Source organism: Galleria mellonella, unplaced genomic scaffold (genome assembly GCF_026898425.1).
Source record: "Galleria mellonella isolate WM207_F2 unplaced genomic scaffold, CSIRO_AGI_GalMel_v1 utg74, whole genome shotgun sequence".
Classification (NCBI taxonomy): Eukaryota; Metazoa; Arthropoda; class Insecta; order Lepidoptera; family Pyralidae; genus Galleria; species Galleria mellonella.
In genome coordinates, this window is record NW_026442147.1 from 3128625 (window position 1) to 3151176 (window position 22552).

The following is a 22552-nucleotide window of genomic DNA, read 5'->3' on the forward strand; positions in this document are numbered from 1 at the left end:
ATTCTATTCGAAATGGTCACCGTTGGCTTTTATACAAGCTTTTAATCTGTCTGGCTACGAATCTATGGATTTACGCACTGTTTCCAAGGGAAATTTCGCCACTGATTGCTCTAAAGATTTTTAAGATATTCGATGTCGCTGTGTCATTTAGAGCAGGCCATGTCCTCTAAAACTGACCATAATCTGAAGTCTAAAGGTTTGAGGTCTGGGCTAGATAAGGGCCAATCTTCAGCTGTTATAAAATCTGGAACTTTGGTTTTAAGCCAGACTTGGATAGTTCGTGCCTTGTGATCAGGTGCAGAGTCCTGCTGGAAAGCCCACGGTATATTTTTAAAAAGTGTATTGCTGAAAGGGCTCATAACACGATCGAAGACTGTATCTTAATACACTTTGGCTGAAGTTTTCACTCATTTTTTACAATAATATAGTTTTGTGACTCCTTGACACGCTCCACCAAACCATCACTGACGCAGGAAGATGACCATGTTGTGCCTTTCCGACCACTTGAGCAGCTTCTTTAGATCTGTGAGCGTACACTTTATCATTATGCTTATTATAAGCACCGAGCTTCAGGTCTTGTTTTATAATACGCAACAGAGTCCTAGCAGGAATCTTCATTTCTCGCGATTAGATTTTTTGCTTCCTAATGGGATTTTGACAAATTCTGGCTTTAACAGCATTAACAGCCTTTGTAGTTCTAACAGTAGTAGTTATTTTCTGGTCTTCAACAGAGGAATTGTTGTATCTGTTGATAGTACGATATACAAACATACGGCTGATACCAAGCTTTTGAAGTGTCTGGAATATGACCGATGGCTCCATACCCACTTTGTGCAAGACGATCACTGTAATCCTATTTTCTTTAACACCCCATTCCATATTATAATTTGATAATGAACACTAAAAAATATGTAAAATTGCGCGAAATCGAAAAAGTTTTTAAAATAGTAAACGTGATTTTTTTTTTTTTTTTTTTTTAACGTTTGTTCCGTTTGGAACGCTAAAAAGTTTTTCAAAAAATAATTTGTCTGGAATACGTGTTCTAAATTCAAAATAATTAAAAAGTTGAAAAAAAAGAAAGGTTTTTATGTAACAGTATTTATGGCCAGACTAGTTATTTATATTTCTAGTAGGTACTTAAAAAAAGACAAAATATAGGTAGATTGTATTCATAATAATATTATTTATTTAAATTTAAACAAAAACAGTTTAATATAATTATAAACATTATTAAAATGGCACATACAATTCAGTTTTGGTATACAGCTGTGCATTATATTACAACTAAGGGATATTCATTCACTAACCTTCTACAACTTAGTTCTTATATCTAGTATATAATCTTGGCATGGCTCTATTTCGTAATCGCTCATACTAAAACAGTACTGTCGAAAATAAATAAAATTATGTGTGTTTATTTTAATCGTACGTCTGTAGTTTTGATAAACGCTAATATTGTTTCCTATGTAAATATGGTAAATAAAAAAAAAGAAAACGGATCCAACCTACCTAATAATTTGGCTTGTGCATGTCTTTATTTCGATGTTATTTGAAATAAGACAGACCAAAAATAAATATACCCAATCAAAACAATTTTTTTCTATTCTTCCCATTTCTTTATATCACGCATTGTTGTTTCGATAAACGAGCACGCCAAGACTATACTATTTATTGTAGTAAGAAAAACAGATTATACTTAATAATATAGGTAACCTAGAATACTATTTACATGCCATTTTGTCACCTACTCTTAATATTTACAAAGTCCTTAACAATTAACTATCACAAGTTTGCGTAATTTTTAATATTTGACTATTACTTCACAGATTAAGAGCGTTATAACTTTTGCTTGCTAAAGTGTAGCAAGTCGCAATTATCTGTCAATGTTAAAAAGTTTTTTACTGCTTTGACTAATTTATTTCGAAAGTGCTTTGCTAGCGAACTAAAACGTTAACCATAGAATATGTTGCATACAAATTTGCTACTTAAAACTTCTACTTCATATTTTGCTTTAGAATAAAGGATCGAAATCTAAATTTTCAGCGACTGCTTGATAAGAATATTATTGCACGATTACGTTTTTGTCCGCTAGTACTTTTCAATAATTTCTCAAAATCATTGAAATTTGTTATTTTTTTAATACAATAGATATTGAACATATATATATATATATATACAGGTATTTAAGCTAAAGCAGGAACGTTCTTAGGTAAAGATACTGTCACATCTTCGCACATAATAAAAATAATGGAATAAATTGAATCTATCTAACAGTTATTATGTTCATACCTATCACACCTATTATCATAAAAAAAATCGTTATCACGTTTGTCCGTTCCACTCACCTTCCATTTTCCAATATAGAAAAGGTATAACCACATCTCCAAAGTGAAGTATTCAGATGCTTCATACAAAAACACCATGATCAGTGATTGTCAAGAGTTGTGTACGTATTTAGTATGTTATTTTTGTCTTAGTAAAAAATTTATTAAATTAATGGCGGAATTTGAAGTAAACTTTAAGTAAGTACTTATCGAAATTGATATTTTGTTATAACTTATTATTATTCCAGCCGTTAATTGTCCACTGCTGGACATAAGTCTTGAGGGGAATTTTGCCAGTAGTTACCACACTTAGCAGACGGGTTGGCAACCACAGTTAGGCCTTTGAGGATGTTTAAAAAGGGAGACTCCTGCCCATCCCTCGTCCTCCTTAGTCGCCTCTCACGACACCCACGGGAAAAGAAGGGGTGGCCCATTCTATGCCGGGATTTTTGCGTGAAAGAGTTACAAACATCCTTTCATCCATCCATCCATCCATCGTTACAAACCTCTGCATTGATAATTTTAATAAGATTAACATTTAAATAAATTTATTTTTTACATACTAAGTTAAGGTCACAATATAGTTATGAATACTAACTTAAATATAAAAAATTTCATTAATCTACTGTACTATATTACATACATATTATTATGTTGGCGATTCATTATTATCGATACATCACTTTCTCATGGTAGATCACTATTACTATTTACTAATATGAATATAAGGACTTCCAAATTACTTGGTACAAATGCATAACACTATAGTTCTTAATAATAGTAAAGCATCAACGGAGTCAAGGATGTCACAGTATATTCTGGCATTTTCATTCTACTGTTCATGTCTCGGCATAGATTATAGTTACTATTTTCCATTAGGTTACGTAGCTTTGAAAAAGCTGCAAGGTTAGTATATATATATATATATATATATATATATATATATATATATATATATATATATATACCTTGCAGCTTTTTATATTTGTATATATATATATATATATATATATATATATATATATATATATATATATATATATATATATATATTTATATATATATATAATATTGCCTAATTTTTCCGGGTAATAATATCTAGTCCCTAGTCCCTAAGTAAGTAAGCATGATGCGTTATTTAAATGAATGAACATAATTTTTAATAAACATTATTTATTAAAAACGCTATTCTATATTAATGAATGATGAAATTTTGGGATTTTTCATTATTTTTTTCCTTTATTGGCTAAATGTTAACTAAAATTTAAAATTTGTATCAATATTGGCTATATAATATGCTCTCTTGATCACTTAAATTCAAACTTCTTGCTTTATCTACAATGATGTTGGGGGGGGGTCCAAATATGCCGTAAGTCGCTTCAAGAAAAGGATGCAAGAAAACGACCGTGTGCTCGCTTGGCGAGGCACGCCGGGGCCACGGCGTGCCAAGCGAGCATGGTGCCCCGTGAGACATGATCAGTAAATATGATAGAAAATATTTTTTTTTTAGAATAAGAGAAAATATCATATATTTTTTCTAAATAATACATTGCCAACATTTAACAACAGGGGGGAAGGGAAGGAATTGTAAGTAATGGGTTCTAATTGCCTCATTGCTAGCAGTATACCCTATCAGGTCAACCTCCACGCGGTTTCTCCTGGAAACCATTGTAGTTAATTTTTATTGAATTCTTCACGATGGGCCGACTGACCTGCCTTCATCCTTTCCTATCTGGTGCTCCGCCAGAATAATAATGACAACGCAGGCGGGGTTAATATTCCATTTTCACAGCTACAAATTGGCATTGTGATATATTTGGCAAATAAAATAGGTAGCCAGTTTTGAAAATAGTGATATATTGAAAAATTTTAGGAATACAGATTACCACAAATTTTAACTGTTATAGCCTCGTCTTATCTCTAAGGTTGTATGTGTTACAGAAACATGCTTTTTGCCTATTATTTCACAGAAGATGAAATTATAACTATTATTTCGCTAAAAGACACTTGTTAATTATTTATTTTGTATATTATGTTGTATTTTATTAATTATGAAAGAAAATTGTTAATTATTTAGTAAAAATAATACATATATTACCTACTACCTAGGTAACTTTATCAGCTTAGATAATCTAGAATACTTATTATTTACATATCATTTTGTTTCGAAGTCTTAATAAGTCCTTAATAATTATTAACTATCACAATGTTGCTCTATTTTTAATATATAAATTATCACTTCACAGAATAAGTGTAGACACTATAATTGTCACGTCTTCGAAAATAATTAAGTCATAAGATAAGACTTTTTTTCGGTAAGAATTTATTTATACTTAATTACCTATCACGTTTGTCCATTCCACTCGCCCTCCATTCTCCATACCGAAAAGGCATAACTTAATTTATCTTGTGCTAGATACTTGCCATGGTCGCTGTCGGCGTCGCTGCTGTTGTCACTGCTAGATGCCGTTTCGCTATTGGCTAGTATCTGATATAAAAATTCTATATACTGAGTTGCCAGCTGCAATGTTTGTATTTTTGATAGTTTGTCACTCGGCAAAGAGGGAATTATTTGTCTGAGACTAGCAAACGCCTCGTTTAAACTCTGCGTCCGCTGCCTCTCCCTCACGTTAGCCATCATTCGCTGAACTTGCATCTCTTCAAATGACTGAGTTTTTTTCCTCGCTGACTTTGTGCGCTTCTTCCTCCTTTGTTCTTCGGTTTCTATACTTCGCTCTTTTGATGATGCGTGATATGTGTCCATCATTTTTGGTGCCTCGTTGTTGTCGTAAAAAATTTTCTCGTCCTGTGAGTTAGAGTCGTCAAAGTAAAAATTTCTAGAAAATTGTCTTTGATACTGTTGTTCGTACGGCTGGAAAGAATTCTGCTGGTAGTCACGGTCTTCGTTATCGAACGACATATTCATAGGCCACGGTTGCAATACTTGCATTGTCCTTTCGGGTCCGTTGCTCAGATCGATGAGTTGTGGCGGCGAGGATGGTGCGAAATGTGCGTCCGTGTGCCTTTCCACCTCCACCGGCGCATATCTGTAGTACTCCTCGTCCTCAGGATATTCGAGATCTTCTTCACGTTTAATCGGCACAGATTTAATTTCACAATTATCGTAATTCATATTTTGCTTTACACACTCCCGCGGTTTTATATAATGTGCACGTTGTGAGAAACAAAGTCGAGCTGCAACCACTGACTGCGTAGTCCTGCGCGTGAGACGCGACCCGCCCCTACCCGTCCCTTCATTGACAAGATACAAAAAATAACCATTTCCACCGCTCCGTTGCGCCTCCCAGAGCGCCGCCTCCTGCCGTTATCCGTAGAATTGCATGTGTTAGAGAGGGATGGCAACAACAAAGCCACGTTGACCGTCTTCTGTTTATCTTGTCCATCATCTTTGAAACGTATTTACCACATACACATAGGTAGGCAGATGTGAATGTTCAGTTGCCGGTGGCCATAACCGATCGCATCGGTGAGCTCGCATCCTGTAGGCTAACAATGTAACCAATATGTTTGTACTGTGCATATGCTTAGTTATATTTTCAGAATTGAATAATAAAATTAAATGCAGAATATAATTTATAGTTATACTTATTTCTAATGTTGAAACTGGAAATAATTATTTAATTTAAACTAATATTTCACAAATAATTTAAATTACAAAGAATGTAAGGCTATTCTCTGATTTTATGCAAGTTCTGAGTATAGCTAATATAATATTTTACGTGACATAAAATTTGGCGCCACCGCAAGGGTGGTATAAGTTTTTTGTAGCGGCGTCGTCGTCCTGCCGCCGTAACGGCCCGATGCTCTAAAAATATCTCCTGACGCAATCGGACCAAGGAGACGATCCCACGGCCGCATCGAACCAAATTTATATTATAAATATTTAATTTATTTATCTCGCTACGAATAACAAAAAGATACGATGAGCTTGTTGTCTGTGTAGTGTTGAAACATGACATGCTGGTAGCGTGTCAAGATATGAGATGCGGTTTGTATCAATGAGTTCCTAGGTAGGCATACGTGTCTACAAGGATAAAGATACATCGGATTAATTTTTTTAATGCAATTGTTTTTTGTAAGTCTAATAATTCGGGATAATATTTTAGCCATTTCTAAACCAATTTTAATTACATTTTTAATCCATAAGAGTATTTTACATCCAAAATGATGTCATACAGTTTTATTAAGATTGAATCATTAAAGTATGTATGTAGGTTACTACTACAACGTACGATTGAATATCGGTTATTTTAAGAATAAAATTATGTATTCTTAAATGTTTGTAATTACTAAATAGCTTCGATTACATTGATATTTTTATAATAAAAAAAAATACTAAGAAGTATCTATTTAATTAGGTATGTATATTAATTTTTTATATTTTTTTAACATCACGTTAAGTCCCAATTGTATATATATTGTATATTTTTTTTTTTCTAATACCTAGCCTAATAAGTCAAGGTGTCTGTCGAGTCTGATGTAAGTATTAAATTTTCACTAGGATGAGTGTTGTGCTTTGTTTCCTAATTTGTCTGCGTGTTTTGCGACTTCCTGTGAACGAAACGAGGTGGCGACACATTGAGTATACTTCGTCATTACATATAATACGATTTAAAATATAATAGCTGCTTATAATCTATTAATGTTTTAGTGAGGAATTATTTTGAATAAAGAACATCTTGTGAGTATATTAAGTAGTTTTTTTCAATAGTTAGCACATTTTTCGTTCGGTATTGCTATCTTTTACCCCACAAATCGTGTTGTTTTTAGAAATATTGTTAAAATATGAAAATCAAAATCATTAAGTGATTAAAAATTCTTATTATTACTCTGGCAAACGGGGGGGGGGGGGGAAGGGATTATTATCCCTTTGCCCCATTGCTAGCAATATGCCCTATTAGGTCGACCCCCACGTGGTTCCCCCTGGAAACCATCGTGAACAATTCTTGTTGAATTCGTCACAATGGGCTAACTGACCTACTTCATGTTCACCTATCATCCTTCACTGGTGCCTCGCCGGTGTATACCATTAGCGCAGGTGGGGTTACCATTCCATTATCACCAATTAAAAAAACTCTGGCAAACGTTGTTTTGCCGTTACTGTCATCATTTTTTCTCTTCTGGATAAAAACTACCATATTTCTCAAGTTAAAGCTTTTTACACATTTTTAAAATTTTATTATTTGCTCCAACTTGAGCAAAGTAATCGAATTTCGCAGATTAGCGTAAACGGACATCGTGACGTAGGATATTTATATATTAAAAAAAAAAGATTAATGTCCAGTATTTATGGTAAATAACAGGACAGATAACTTTTTATTCAACAGTTTACTTCAACAGTTTAACCCGTATGGTACAAATAACGCTGCTCCAGTCAAGTCAGGGAGAGTTTTGTAAACAATGCTTTACACAATGTATTTGTGTGGTTATTGTCATCCACACACAACCAAATGTCTTCCCTTTATTTAAAAAAAAAAATAAACATTTATAATTAAATAAATCTATGGAGATTTATTTAATTATAAATGTTTATTTTTTTTATTTTTAGCATTATTTACGCTATTTCTATGTAATGAAATAGGTTTTAATACTTAATATAGTATATAATAATAATAATTACGTATTATTTAATTCAACAGGTAAGTAGTAAGAGAATCAACTAACTATTTGTTGCTCTATTATTAACAATATTAGAGGCGCCGACTCCATGGATACTCGGGGACTCCAGCACCCACGAGAGGTAAATAGTAGGTGCGGAGTACCCATGACAAGATTGTTAGTAATGGGGTAAAACACAACTGCTAACAATATACCCTATCAGTTCGACCTCCACTCGGTTTCTCCTGGAAACTATTGTGATTAATTCTTGTTGATTTTTGAAAAGTGGGCCTATAGACCTATCTTCATCATCACCTAACCAATAGCGCAGGCGGGGTTACCATTTCATTTGCAACTTCAAAAAAAAATACCCGTGACGCTAAATATCATAATACAACTATAATAATCCTCGTAACATTATCTGCTGTTTAGGTTATGCTTGCTTGTTTACTAAAACGAGCATGGTGCATCCTAAATGTGTTCTCAGTTCCCACCAGATACTTTTGATGTAGAGCCGATTTTTTTACTGTTATTGCTTTTGGAATAATAGGAATATAAAAACAACCTACTGTTATTCATAACTTTATTGTTAGTATACCAATTTCTTTAAGTTCTAAATGCAGTTATTGAAAATCGACCATCTGGCGTCAATACAAAGATCGATCGTATCCATTGATACAAACAGTGTACGTCTTTCAACTGAATCAATAATGATAATGAGTGGGTACTCATGCATGGATGACCATGTGGTCATCAAAAGAGCATGAGCACCCACGAGATTTTCCAGTAAAAGAATATAATATACCCTGTCAGGCCGATTTCCACATACTTTATTGCCCCCCCTCCCACCCTCCAATAATAGTAATTATTATTATTAATTCACCTTGAATTCGCACTGATGGGTCAACTGATTTGATTTTTCATTTTTTTACATGTACCGTTGATGCTCCGCAAATTAGTATCTATTTTATTTATTTATTTTTATAAAAGAAAAAGCAACAGCTAGAAAATTTCATAATAAAAAAAACAGTAAAGACGAAAAGTCAATTATTTATTTACACATACGCTGAATAAACTGCGTTATGAATAAGCTGCGTTAGGTTGACTGGAAGAAATCTCTTTTAGAGATTGCTAACATTGTTATTAACTTATTATTGTTGCTGTATGTTTTAGTGCAATAAAGAATATATATATATATATATATATATATATATATATATATATATATAAACTTTTCACCTAAATAATATCATTCATTAGATACAATTTCTTTTTAAGAAAATAATATAAATTATACATATTATATATGACAGGTTTACAGATTACAGGTTTTGACAAATAAAACAAGATTTAACTAATGCACAAGATATTGCTAAAACCTATAATCAACTAAATTAAACTTAGAGTAACAACACCATAGTTATACTAACATTATAGGTAGACAGTCATGCCAAATAAAAAATTGAAATCTATGTGGGGATGAATAAAAGAATACTACTTAGGCATGTATAAAGTATATCGCAAATATTCAAGATTATAACATTCAAAGTGGTTTAAGTGATCCAACATCTGCATCACTTAGCGTAGATATATCTATATATTCTCATGGGATTCCTAAACTAGTTATTTAGTTCCATTCATAAAGCAAACTCCTTTTACCGTTAAAATATCCTTTCTGTTCCCACGCCGATGATAAAAATTGGAAATTATGAATGAACTCGAACATTCCACAAGCGATTCTTTCCTTGGCATAATTGCGAATTTTTTGTAATCCTTTCATCGATTAGGTAGGTACGTTTATTTATTTATTTTAATATTTTTTTTTTAATTATGGAATAATACAGTTAGGTGGTACATCGTTCTCTACATACATTGTCTGCAAGTGTTTTTAGATACGTATATATTATTTATTTGAACAATGGTTAACTTGTAGCTTTTTCAGCAATTGTGTTCTTAATGCACTAGGTAGGTACTACCAAACGTTAGTCCTAGATTTTTCAAACCTTATTGACGTACAATTCATTTTTTTTGTAATAATGTTTTAGGCCTTTCAATAGATTGACCACTCCGACTGTAAAAAAAAAATACTGTGTACTTTCAATAGACATTAATTGCTTTTTGTAATATTATTTTGTAAAATAATCCTTGTTTAAATAAAATTTAAATAGTGAATAAAATTTGAATCCTTACTTATATTATAAATGCGAAAGTGAGTTTATTACCTCTTAGTCTTAATCTTTTAATATATTAATCAATCATTATGTTTATATATATAATAAGATGGTGAGTATCTTACCCGAATGCCAACAGAAGTAGTCAAATTTGTGTAACAACTTCTACCAGGTACCACAACTAAGTAATTAATACATTGAGTATTGGGACAACTCTATGACACAAGACTTAAGGCACAAGTCTTGTCATGTCAATCCCTGATAAATTCATGACGATAAGTCATAGACCGATTTTATTTTGTCCTTTTATTCCTAACTGGTATCCCGTGAGAGAAGAGGAATGAAGACGTTAATCCCCATTGCTAGCAATATACCTTGTCAAGACGATCAACACCAGTTCCCCTTAGCGACCATTGTGTTTAATTCTTGTTATCACGTCACGATGGGCTAACTGACCTGGTTTCATCCTTACTTATCATCCCTCATTGATGGCCCGCTATCGTATACCGGTAGCACGGACGAGATTACCATTCTATTATCCTCCATAAAAAAAAGATCAGTACTCTTTGAGCGTAAATCAGTAATACCTTTACCGTTACAGTAATTGTTATTAATAAAAAAAAAATACTAACTAGTCCTATCATCAATATTCCGTACGAGGTATTAACAAATAATCTGTGGCCTGAAGAGAAAACGTCATCCCCTTGTACTCCTTATTACCATGCAGATGTTTTAACTTTTAACTGCAGGAGATTAACGCCTAACGATTTATTTTGTTAAGAGTTTTACGACGCTGCGGTTTATTTTGAAACTTTTTTGTGCTCGCAAGTGACACCTGCTTTAGATAACGACTATTGACAATAGGCACTCGCATTATCAGTCTTTTACACACATGCTAAATTAACGTATAAGAATGTGACGACACACAATATGGGCGAAGTCGACGAAGTCCAACTTGTTTAATATTCATAGTTTTTTTTTTTATATATATCTTAGAATGGCAAACAAGCTGGCAGCCCACCTGATGGAAAGTGGTAACCGTCGCCTATAGACATGAGCAGTACCATGGACATAACAGAGTATACTGTTTCGCCCATGATACCCCCCATGCGTTGCCATTCCTGAGGACTCAGGTGTTATTCCTCTGTACCCAGTAAATTCACGCCATATCCCACCCTTCAAACCGAAACACAGCCATGCAAACACAACTGCTTCACGGTTGAAACACGAATGGGACAGAGGTATCCGAGCAATCGACTTTTGTACAAAGTCTCCCTCTGGTGAAGTATAAGTATAGTATAAAGGAAAACAAATTCTTTTATCTATGATATAATTCAATGGCTCTATTAAGGTTATGTTTTATACCAAATACTTAGTATTTTAGGTTTTTGCTAGATATTTTTGGCATGGCTCATGCAACACCGTTGCTTATTTGAAATGTATAAAATATAAAAAAAAAACAATAACATTAATATAATATGCATTTTTATTCAGGTTATTCCTACACATCTGGCATGAAGAAACAAATTGTCCATTATTCATTTATAATTTATGATTTTAAGCATATTTACAAAAAAATATATTATAATTATCCTACAAAAGGTAGATCTAATATTATATACGAGTACTTAGTATTCTCTTCTAGCGGGAAACCAATGGGAAAACAGAAATGTAATCACCTAAAAATTAAACGAAAACAAAAATTATAAAATAAATTGGTTGCAGTGTCTGGAATAGACAAGACTCAACAGACAGAATCCTTTCACGAGTATGATATAAAATAAGGTCAATGCAATCAATGGCACAATGACGCAATGACAAAGCGTGGCAACTACTAGTAAAACCCCACCAAGGGGGAGGCTTATGTTCAGTAATGGACAGTTGAAGGCTGATATAATGATGATGATGATGAATCAATGGCACAAGACAAATGTTTAGTAACCCAAAATCTGCACTAGAATACTAAGGTTTTTTTTTATGGGTGAAAATAGTATGGTAACCCCGCCTGCGCTAACGGGATACGCTGGCGGAGAACCAGAGAAGGGTGATAGATGAGAATGAAAACAGGCCAGTCAGTCCATCATGATGAATTCGTCAGGAATTAACCATGATAGTTTCCAGGGAGAACCGCGAGGAGGTCGACCTGGTTGGGTATATTGCTAGCAATGGGATTCTCAGTCTCCATTACTAACAATCCCTTTCCCCCCAAGAATACTGAGGTTATTTATATCTTTTCAACATGTCTATCAAGAATCTTTTATGGTATTAAAAAATCGAATAATAGAATGTCTACTGGAGTTATGGTCTATTGAAAATTGTCTATTGGTCTCGTACAGACTCCGCCTCTTTTATGTGACCGCGCGAATCATGATCCCTACCTGACGGTCCGCCCACGTGAATGTGTTAGGTGATCATATCATATCCTTTTACATTGTAGATAAGTAATCAATGAACTTAAAAAGTATTTGCTTAGATTGTGTGTACATTTACTACATTTTTTTAATGGATGATAATGGAATGGTATCTAACCCCATCTGCATTATCGATATAAATCTGCGGGGTTCCATTAAGTTTCGATAAGTGAAAACGAGAGAGCAGGTTAGTTAGCCATCATGATAAATACACCTAGAATTCAGCACGATGGTTTCCAGGGGAACCACGTGGAGGTCGGCCTGACGGGATATATTGCTAGCAATGGTTCTGGTATATGTAATAATAATTCCCTCCCCCCCCTATAGTGCATATTAGGTATTTAGTAGGTGCTCGATTTGAATAAATGGGTAATAGGTATACTTATAAGTACAAAAGATTTTTTTTAATGGATGATAATGGAATGGTAACCCCGCCTGCGCTATCGGTATACACCGGCGGGGCACCAGTGAAAGATGATAGGTGAGGATGAAGAAGGTCAGTTAGCCCATCGTGACGAATTCAACAAGAATTGTTCACGATGGTCTCCAGGGGGAATCACGTGGAGGTCGACCTAATAAGGCATATTGCTAGCAATGGGGCTGTCAAACTCCATTGCTAACAATCCCTTTCCCCCCAGTACAAAAGATATTAGTTCTTATTAAAAACTATACCATAAATTGCCAGCTGTATAGCGTAACTTATTTAAAACAAAAAGCTGAAAGAGTTTTTGCTACCTATCTAAAATACAAGTACCTAAGAATATATTACAATAGTAAAATTATTATATATACAAACAATAATAAAAAATGATCACAGTGAGAAAACAATGGGTGGCTTTATCGCTAAAAGCGATCTCTTTCAGGCAACCTTTGTATGAAGAGGAGTTTAGTCGGGGACACAATAAACATTCTGTCACGAAAACATATAAATACAGATCTACTTACATAAAACATAAAGTTATAAAATTATTAGATATCTGAAAAAATAATCATACTAACCCGATAAATAAACAAATTAAGAAGATGACAACTTGCTTAGATAACTTGCTTTTTTAAGTTTTTGTTTTAAAAGTAAAATAAATAAAAATATTATATATGCAATGAAGCGACTGAAAAACATAACCAATAAAAAAGCACTTATAGCATATCATGCATACCTATATAAAATTCGTACTGCGATGTGAACTATTAATACGAGGGAATGATAATAATATCAGTAGAGCGTTTATCACTGAAAAATGTGCATTATACGGCATTATATGGCTTACCACCATATGAGATGTCCTGAACGCGTTTCAAAGAACTTGACCTATTAACACTTCCATCGCTTTACCATATGAAATAGGTGTTTTTATAAAGCAAAATATGCATTTATTTAAAAAAGTTTGTGACGTCCTACATAGAAATATACTACAGAAATATATATAGAGGGAGACTTTGTACAAAAGTCGTTTGCTTGGGTACCTCTGTCCCATTCGTGTTTCAACCGTGAAGCAGTTGTGTTTGCATGGCTGTGTTTCGGTTTGAAGGGTGGGATATGGCGTGAATTTACTGGGTACAGAGGAATAACACCTGAGTCCTCAGGAATGGCAACGCATGGGGGGTGTCATGGGCGAAACAGTATACTCTGTTATGTCCATGGTACTGCTCATGTCTATAGGCGACGGTTACCACTTTCCATCAGGTGGGCCGTCAGTTTTTCAAGGCACTTTCTCCCACGCACAACCACTCTTTGGAATCAACTTCCAGCAGCAGTATTTCCGAACCGATACGACAACATAACCTTCAAGAAAAGAGCATATTCCTTTTTAAAAGGCCGGCAGCACACCTATAATGCCGTAGGTGTTGTGGGTGACCATGGGCGGCGGTAGTCACTTACCATCAGGTGAGCCGCATGCTCGTTTGCGCCCTGTGTTGTAAAAAAAAAAAAAAAAGTTTGTTTGCCATTTTAAGTTGTATAAAAAAAAAATGAAATCCTTAGAGATTAGTATTTCCTCAAACATCTACATACATTACAATGATGCAGTATACAAAAAAACTGTCAATGTTCATAAAAATTTATAATAAAATTCCAAATACATTGAAAATGTATAACATAAGAGTATGAAACATTTTTTTTATAAGGTGGGTTTACTCTTGATTTTACCTCACTAGATGGTAAGTAATAAGATCTACCTAGGATGGAGCGCGCTTAGACGGAAGATAGGTACTTATTCACTACCAACAACAAATGGTCAAGCAAAGAAGTGAAATAATGAAAAAGATTTCCTAAAATAGTAACTGACTGAAAAACACACAATTTCATTTATTATTTTATAAATATTATTAACTAATGTCACCAGAGGGCCTACCATGAAATATTTTCCGAAATTTCGGAGGCGAACGAAACAGAAATTTGATGTTAAAATTACATAGTACATGCCGTTTAAAATTATTAAAAATGTTAAAATATCATTCCTCTGGACTATTAGGATAGAATTTGTGATAAACGAAATGTTAAGCTCCATTTACTGAGTCGATTTTGATACAAACAAAAACACGAAATTGAGCCCGAAAATTCAAAATTTCATTTCATGGTAGACCACCTGTTTACTATCATTGTTGCACCTCAATTTTGCATGCCATTGTTTTGGTAAAACACGCATGTTCATAATATTGTTTTTTAACTAATAAATATTCTGTGGCAGATTTTTTAAATAATAATGACATGGGATAGGTATCTATATTGGTGTGTTCGTGTTTTGGGAAAACTATGAATTACTTAATTATCTAAATCTCATCAAGATCTCTATTGTTATATATGCCTATAAGGTTGATAACAGAAAACCAAATTTTATTTTACCAACACGTCATATGTATGTTATGTAGGTACCTATTAATCACTAAATAAAATTGATTGATTCTTTTTTATGCGTTTGTAATTTCAAACGGCGAATCAATTAATGACCGGCCTGATATATAAGTGGTACCTATCATGTATAGATTGAGAGCAGCGTATTCTTCACAATATATGTTGTACTGTCCAGTGCCTCCTTCATGCATGGTCATTTTTAGGGACTAAAATTGATATATAAAAAACAAATACAAAGATCGTCAATAAGTATATCACATTTGTGAATTATTATACTTTTTTTTATTAATTATTTTAGTTCCTTTTCATTCTAAGAATGGTTTATAATAGCCTTTTTTATGAGCCTTATACTGTGTGCACTCTGTATATAAAATCTGAAAGAATCTGCTACAAATAAGTATAATAGGTACGTACCTACCAATATTTTTCTTGTTACTTTCGTATTCATAAAGTTCTAAGGATGGTTGAAGGTACCCGATGAATTTTGCCGTTAAAATATGCCCATAATAGTCGGCTAAACAGTTCCGGTCAAGCAATAAAACAAACAGAGGAATTGCAATACTTTCCCACGCAAACTAACTCCACATCTGCGTACCGTATGTCCAAAATACCCGCTGTCCACCAATGACCATTGTTTCTTTGGATAATAAAAAGGAAGATTAGGTTCTAAATGGCAATATCGTAATAAATAATAAAGCGACTTGGAAATGTTCAGTGTCATAAAACATCTGTGGAGGCCTCCGCAGCTGCGTTCCGGAGAAAATACGGTGCACGTGTGCCGTAGTTATAGTCCGGCCCTCTACCTGCTGTTGACAACTAGGTTTTTGTGGTACCAATACAAAATACTAACATTAGAGGACAAAACGAATAATTTGAACACCTGTGCGCAAGAACAATAGATTTAAATATAAATATTGATACTATTTCTGAAAGTTCTAATAGTTATAAAATACGGCTATTTTGTATTATGACTTTTCTAATACAATAGCTATATATTGTTTAAAGTAAATTATTCTAAACAAAATCCGTAAAAAGGTAAAATACTTATAGTGAACAATTTGTGTAGGTAGATTCGATGTAAAGATAAAGAAGCCTTTATTCTGTGCTGTATTAAATATTCATTATTATATTTTTTTATTATAATACATATACGCGTAGCATAGGATGTATTGTGGCAACTGCCTTCTCCAACTCATTCCAATGAGAGAAAAGGGATTGTTACTAATGAGATCTGAGAGGGCCATTGCTAGTAATATATCCTAACAGGTCGACCTCCACGCAGTTTTCCCTGGAAACCGTCGTAGTTTATTTTTGATGAATTCATCATGATGGACCAACTGACCTGCTTCATCCTCATCTATCATCTCTTACTGGTACCCCGCCAGCGTATACCGATAGCGCAGGCAGTGTTAGCATTCCATTTTCATCCACTAAAAAAAAAACTCCTTCCAATAGTTTCTATAAAGTGCAGCTCTACTCCATCATGGACCTGCTGTTTGTTTTAAATCATCATCCCTACGTCACCAAATAAGATTTGATATACTTAATAAAATATGAGTTATGTTTGCAACGGCATATTGATATATAAAAAAAAAAAAAAAAAAAAAATAGCGACGTAAAGAAAAACACTTAATATTTAAATTTACTTTAGTCGCAATATGTTACTATTTTATAATATATTTTTTTAAGTTTATCAATTTTTTAGCAGTGGGTACCTTCCTATACAAGAGATATCTGTCTATTGTAATTAGTATACTATATAAATAAATAAATGATAAATAGAAAATATTTTTAATTTTTATGTGAAATACTTTACAATTAAACAAAATTAATATATATAAATAATATATCTAATGTAGTAAATGCAATATTTGAAATGAATCTTCGCTACAGCTGTAATATTAAACAATTACATTATCTGATATAATAATATACAAAGCAATATAAAAAAAATATATATACACATTATATATTAATGTTCCTAGAAATCAATAAATTAAACCATATCCGTACTATGGCTACGACGCGAAGGGTACACCTCCAGCGAGCTGTGCACAGATGCGTCCCATGTGTGGAGTTTTCTCCGCACCAGCGACGCCGACGACGCCCTAACTCAGGTTACCACATTAAACTAATATCCTGGACATTCTTTGATGACTGTTGAGTTTCTGAGTTAGATTTATATTATAACTGCCTTAGTGCTTACATCGATATTTTTTATTGAAAATTGCTTCGTCTCTAATAGAATTTCAGAAGCTCAAATTTTTATATAAACTTATTAATGTAAAAGTAAACACAATCATAATGTAAATTCTGGTATAATGAGCATTATAGGTTCTAATATACGAGTACTCCGTAGATAGTGTCAGCTAAACTGCAGTGAGACCTAGTTACCTACACTTGTTTATAACTATTTAGATCTAAACTCAGAAGTAAGATTTAACAAAGCTACAGGCATCTTACATCATGCTAATAGAAAACGACTTACTGTTGTGAATTGTTTATGTTATAGACATGCATTTTTTGTTTTGTAAAATTAGAAAAAACTGAAGTTTTTTTTTGCAATTGTCAAATAACTAATATGGAACGAATATCTTATGTGAGTGGCCCAATCTCCACCATGTGGTCCCGGTATAGAATGAGTCACCTCTTTCTTTTCTGTAAAAGGCAACTAAGGAAACTTAACGCTCGAGGGACGAGCAGCAACATCCGTCATAAAACATCACTAAAACCTAACTGCGGTTGTCAAGGAGAAAGGGATTGTTAGTAATGAGGTCTAATAGCCCCATTGCTAGCAATATACCTTCTCAGATCGATCAGGTCGAGGTCAGGCCCGCGGTTCCCCTGGAAACTACCATGATTAATTCTTGTCGAATTCATAACGGTGGGCCAACTGACCTGCATTCATTCTCACCTATCATCTTCCACTGGTGTCTCGTTGGTGTATACCGATAGCGCGGGCGGGGTTATCAATCCATTTTTACTCATTGAAAAAAACTGCGGTTTTCAACCTGCCTGCCAAGCGTGGCAATTACTGGTAAAATCCCCCGATTGGGGGAGGCCTATGTTCAGCAATGGACAGTTAACGTATATATGATGATGATGTTATGAACCTGTTATGTTGGAAACCTCTTATTAAAAATAATCAATTACAGAAAGAATACTGAAATGATTTTAGGATTATTGCGTAATGCATACGAGTAGAAATAAAGACAAATTGAGAATTTAACATAAATGAGCTTTCTTTTTTACATATTTGTTACAGCATCACCCAAAAACTACTGCACCATATTGGATGCGTTGCAACTTAAAACCTAGTATAAGTTTTATCTCGATACGCCATCTAGACGTAGTCTATTTTAGTAGCTTTCCTACTTCTGAGATCCACGCGATCGAAATAGCAGGTAAGAAAATTAGTAATTGATAAAATCTACAAACATAGTTTCTTTGTCAATTTTATGTTTTCGGGAGATAAAAGTGATTTATAAATATATTATATATAAGTATAATATATAACATATAAGTACATTAATTTATCTTAGAAGAAGCCAAAAGCTGTGCTTATAAAGTGTAAGCCATTTATTTAACATAGTCTCATAACTTCATATGAATGAATTTTCATTTTTACATGCATTTCTCGATTTTTCCTTTTTTTATGTAACTTAGAATGGCAAACAAGCTGACAGCCCACCTGGTGGAAAGTGGAAACCGTTGTCTATAGACATGAGCAGTAATATGGACATAATATACATACTTAATAAAATCTACAAACATGTTCTCTTTATCAATTTTATGTTTTCATAAAATATAGGTAATGCATAAATTCATTGTATTAATCAACTTATCTTAATTAATTAAAAAAAAATTATCCTAAGAAAAAGACAAAGGTTGTGCTTACTAGCATCAACCGGTATTGTCCGGCGTTCACACGAATTGTTTTGTTTCATCATACGCCCGGCCCCGGTAACGCAACCCCAACATTCCTACCTACTCGGAATTCTGCCAGCTATATACGAATAAATCTAACATCGAATTTAGATATATTTAAAAATTACGTATTATTTATTTAATGTATGAACTAATGAACATGTTGAAGTTACAGACAAAAAATACTTGAATGAATAAATTTACGAAATTATCATGCTACGAGAACGATATACTCCCGTAACTCGTATGTAAGTATACATACAATGTATCTATCTAACTACATCCTTTCAATTAAAATATCACATAAAATATATTCTACATACTTATACATATAAATAATACGGTTGAATTGAAATAGTTCTGTTTGTTTTATAAGTCGACATGTGACTATACCGTTCTGAGAGAACAGCTCATGTCAATTAAGAGTTATCAAAATCGGTACAAATCGTTGAGAATTTCTTTACGATATCACATAAATAGGTAATAGGTATATACATAAATCACCGATAAATTGAGAATATATTCGAAACATCCAGTCCGTGTAGCCAGATTAAGAAATTTCGTCGAAATATCAAACCTGCTCAATGTTTCAATTACGAAAAACACTAAGCCTATTGCACCGTAAAAATCTTCATTCACCTATTTTGTGCCTAATTTCAAACACCAAATTATTTGGGTCACTGCAACACACTTGGTGAAAACATATCTCCAATATTCATCTTTTGTTTTATATTTCAAAAAATGTAAATAATCAGATTGTATAAATTTATTTATTAATTTACGTGTGTCATAAATGGCTCAAATAAAGTGTTTATCTATCTAGCTAATTAAATGAAAAAATAGGAATTAGATATTAATGAAACAAAAATCTTAATAAAATAATAAAAAATATATATATATTTTAGAATTACCAAATGATCCTCGGTTAGAGAAAGATATTCAATTTAACAAAATATCTATTACTTATTGTTATATTTCTTATAATAGTTACTACTCCGACTGAATAATGTAACTTAAACACTTCAATAGATATAAAATAAATAACGATACCTGTAATACCTAGTACGTTGTTAATTTCTCATATAAGTCGATATTTAATGTAAAATTCGCATGAAATATTAAAATCAAGATTATTCTAGGTATATAAGTGCACAAATCTAGTATATTACTGTAGTATAAGTATTTATTCAATACCTAATATTGTAGTTTTTATCATTTTTCATTATTACAGTTATACATATAATAATATAATAACTATAATAACAACACAACAACAATAATAACTATAATATACATATAATAATAAAATAATACCTATGTATTCCGTGCAGGCCTTTTATTAAGGCAACAAGGTAACCTTATATTATTGGTATTATCATGTTTATATTATATATTTTAAGTTGATATAAATGTATGTTTATTTATTATTATTCGTGTTTCAACCGTAAAGCAGTTGTGTTTGCATGGCTGTGTTTCGGTTTGAAGATATGTGTGTTTGGGATATGGCGTGAATTTACTGGGTACGGAGGAATAACCCCAAAGTCCTCAGGAATGGCAACGCATAGGGGGTATCATGGGCGAAACAGTATACTCTGTTATGTCCATGGTACTGCTCATGTTAATAGGCGACGGTTACCACTTTCCATGAGGTGAGCCGTCAGCTTGTTTGCAATTCTAAGTTGTATAAAAAATAAATGCTTTGTTAGCTGTCCTTGAATAAATAAATAAATATTGTTGTATTATATGAAAATAGATACTTTAATACACATGTACATATATTTATTAATATTGTCTGTTGACAAATTGATAGTGTATTTCTTGTTCATGTGCAATAATGTGCATGAGCAGTCGCATACACCGGGGACAGTTTGCTAATTCTGGTTTGTATGCACGTGCGCTCGTTTCCTGTATTGATCTTCTGTGATGTCGTTTCCTTGGTATTATTTTTAAATATATACTTAAAAATTTTTTGTTTACGCACAATAACACAAAATTTTTAAGTATATACCAATTTATTATTTAGTTTTTACTTGCGATTTCGTCCGCGTAACCGAGATATATTTACTGACCGTAAGGAAAAGTAGCCTATAACCGTTTCCAAGGTTCATAATCGATTCAGCGGTTTAGATGCGAAAGCGTAGAAACAAACTTAGTCAAAAATGTAAAATTTTAATTGTGCCGCCCATGTTTATTTATTATAAAAAAAAAAATCTTTGAACAAGTTCACTATGACAGGTAGTCTCTTAATTCCCTAGATTAATAGGGAAAGACTTTTTTATTTGGAAATCTTTATGATTAACTTTCACTACAGTTGACCACATGTTGTCAGTTGCAACTTGCATGGACCGCGGCTTAAACAAATATACCTTGAATATTAATTTGTTGGAATCTATGACCAGGTAACGGTAGATAGCCTGCTCATAAACGTCCTTTTAATATTGCCAGATGTTTCATTTTCTTATTTTGGAATATAAACCAATTGTTTTCAGGCATGACAAAAAATGTACTATTTATAAAAGAATCCCTTAACACTATATAGCAAAAAAGAAACGGCTTCTCAATTATATTTTTTTTACTTTATTATACAGTATGTTCGCCAGTTTTGAATCAACTATAATCATTCTTTTTGCAAATAATATTTTCCGTACTGATATTATGTTGAAATTAACTTTTTAAATCATAACTGTATATTTTTTGTGTGTCAGTAACTTTATGTCAATTCTATATAAAATATTCGGTATTGTATAAATTATAAAATTGAAGCAAAATTAATATTTCTGGTATTCGATTTTCAACTTTCTTTTATTAATCCTTACGTACGTAAATAAGTATGAGTTATTCTTTTAATAATCGGTTTATTTTCAATGTATCCTGTTCGCGCAAATACAGTCACGGTTAAAAACTAATAGTTTATATGCACATAAAAGAAACCTAAACAAGTCAAGACTAGGACCTTTTAAGAATGAATAAAAACTCTTGAGTTCATTTATGCTCGAGTGCTATTGGTGGACAAAATCGGACAAAAACAGGGGTAGTCTCGATTACCGTATGGAAAAATGAACCTTATTATAAGAAACCGTGGTTGTGTCTAATGGTATGTAAGTACTTAGGGTAGAATACATACCAAACAAAAACAACCAAATATATTCTTCACTTTGGTGATGAGTGCGCCGGTTTCTCTCGCTGAGATTCTTAAATTCGGTCTACTGTGCCTCTGTCGGGAATTAGTTCGCCATCTTTCCTTTTTAA

At 32.9% G+C, this 22552-nt stretch overlaps 1 protein-coding gene across 1 annotated transcript; it reads right to left on the minus strand.

Annotated features, from left to right (window-relative positions):
• Positions 1–3397: 3397 nt before the first annotated feature.
• LOC113521011 (protein twist) lies at positions 3398–5642 on the minus strand. Its single transcript, XM_026906445.3, is given in 2 exon segments — positions 3398–5600; positions 5603–5642. Coding segments are annotated over 2 exon segments (936 nt in total). The 5' UTR covers positions 5607–5642; the 3' UTR covers positions 3398–4668.
• Positions 5643–22552: the final 16910 nt, after the last annotated feature.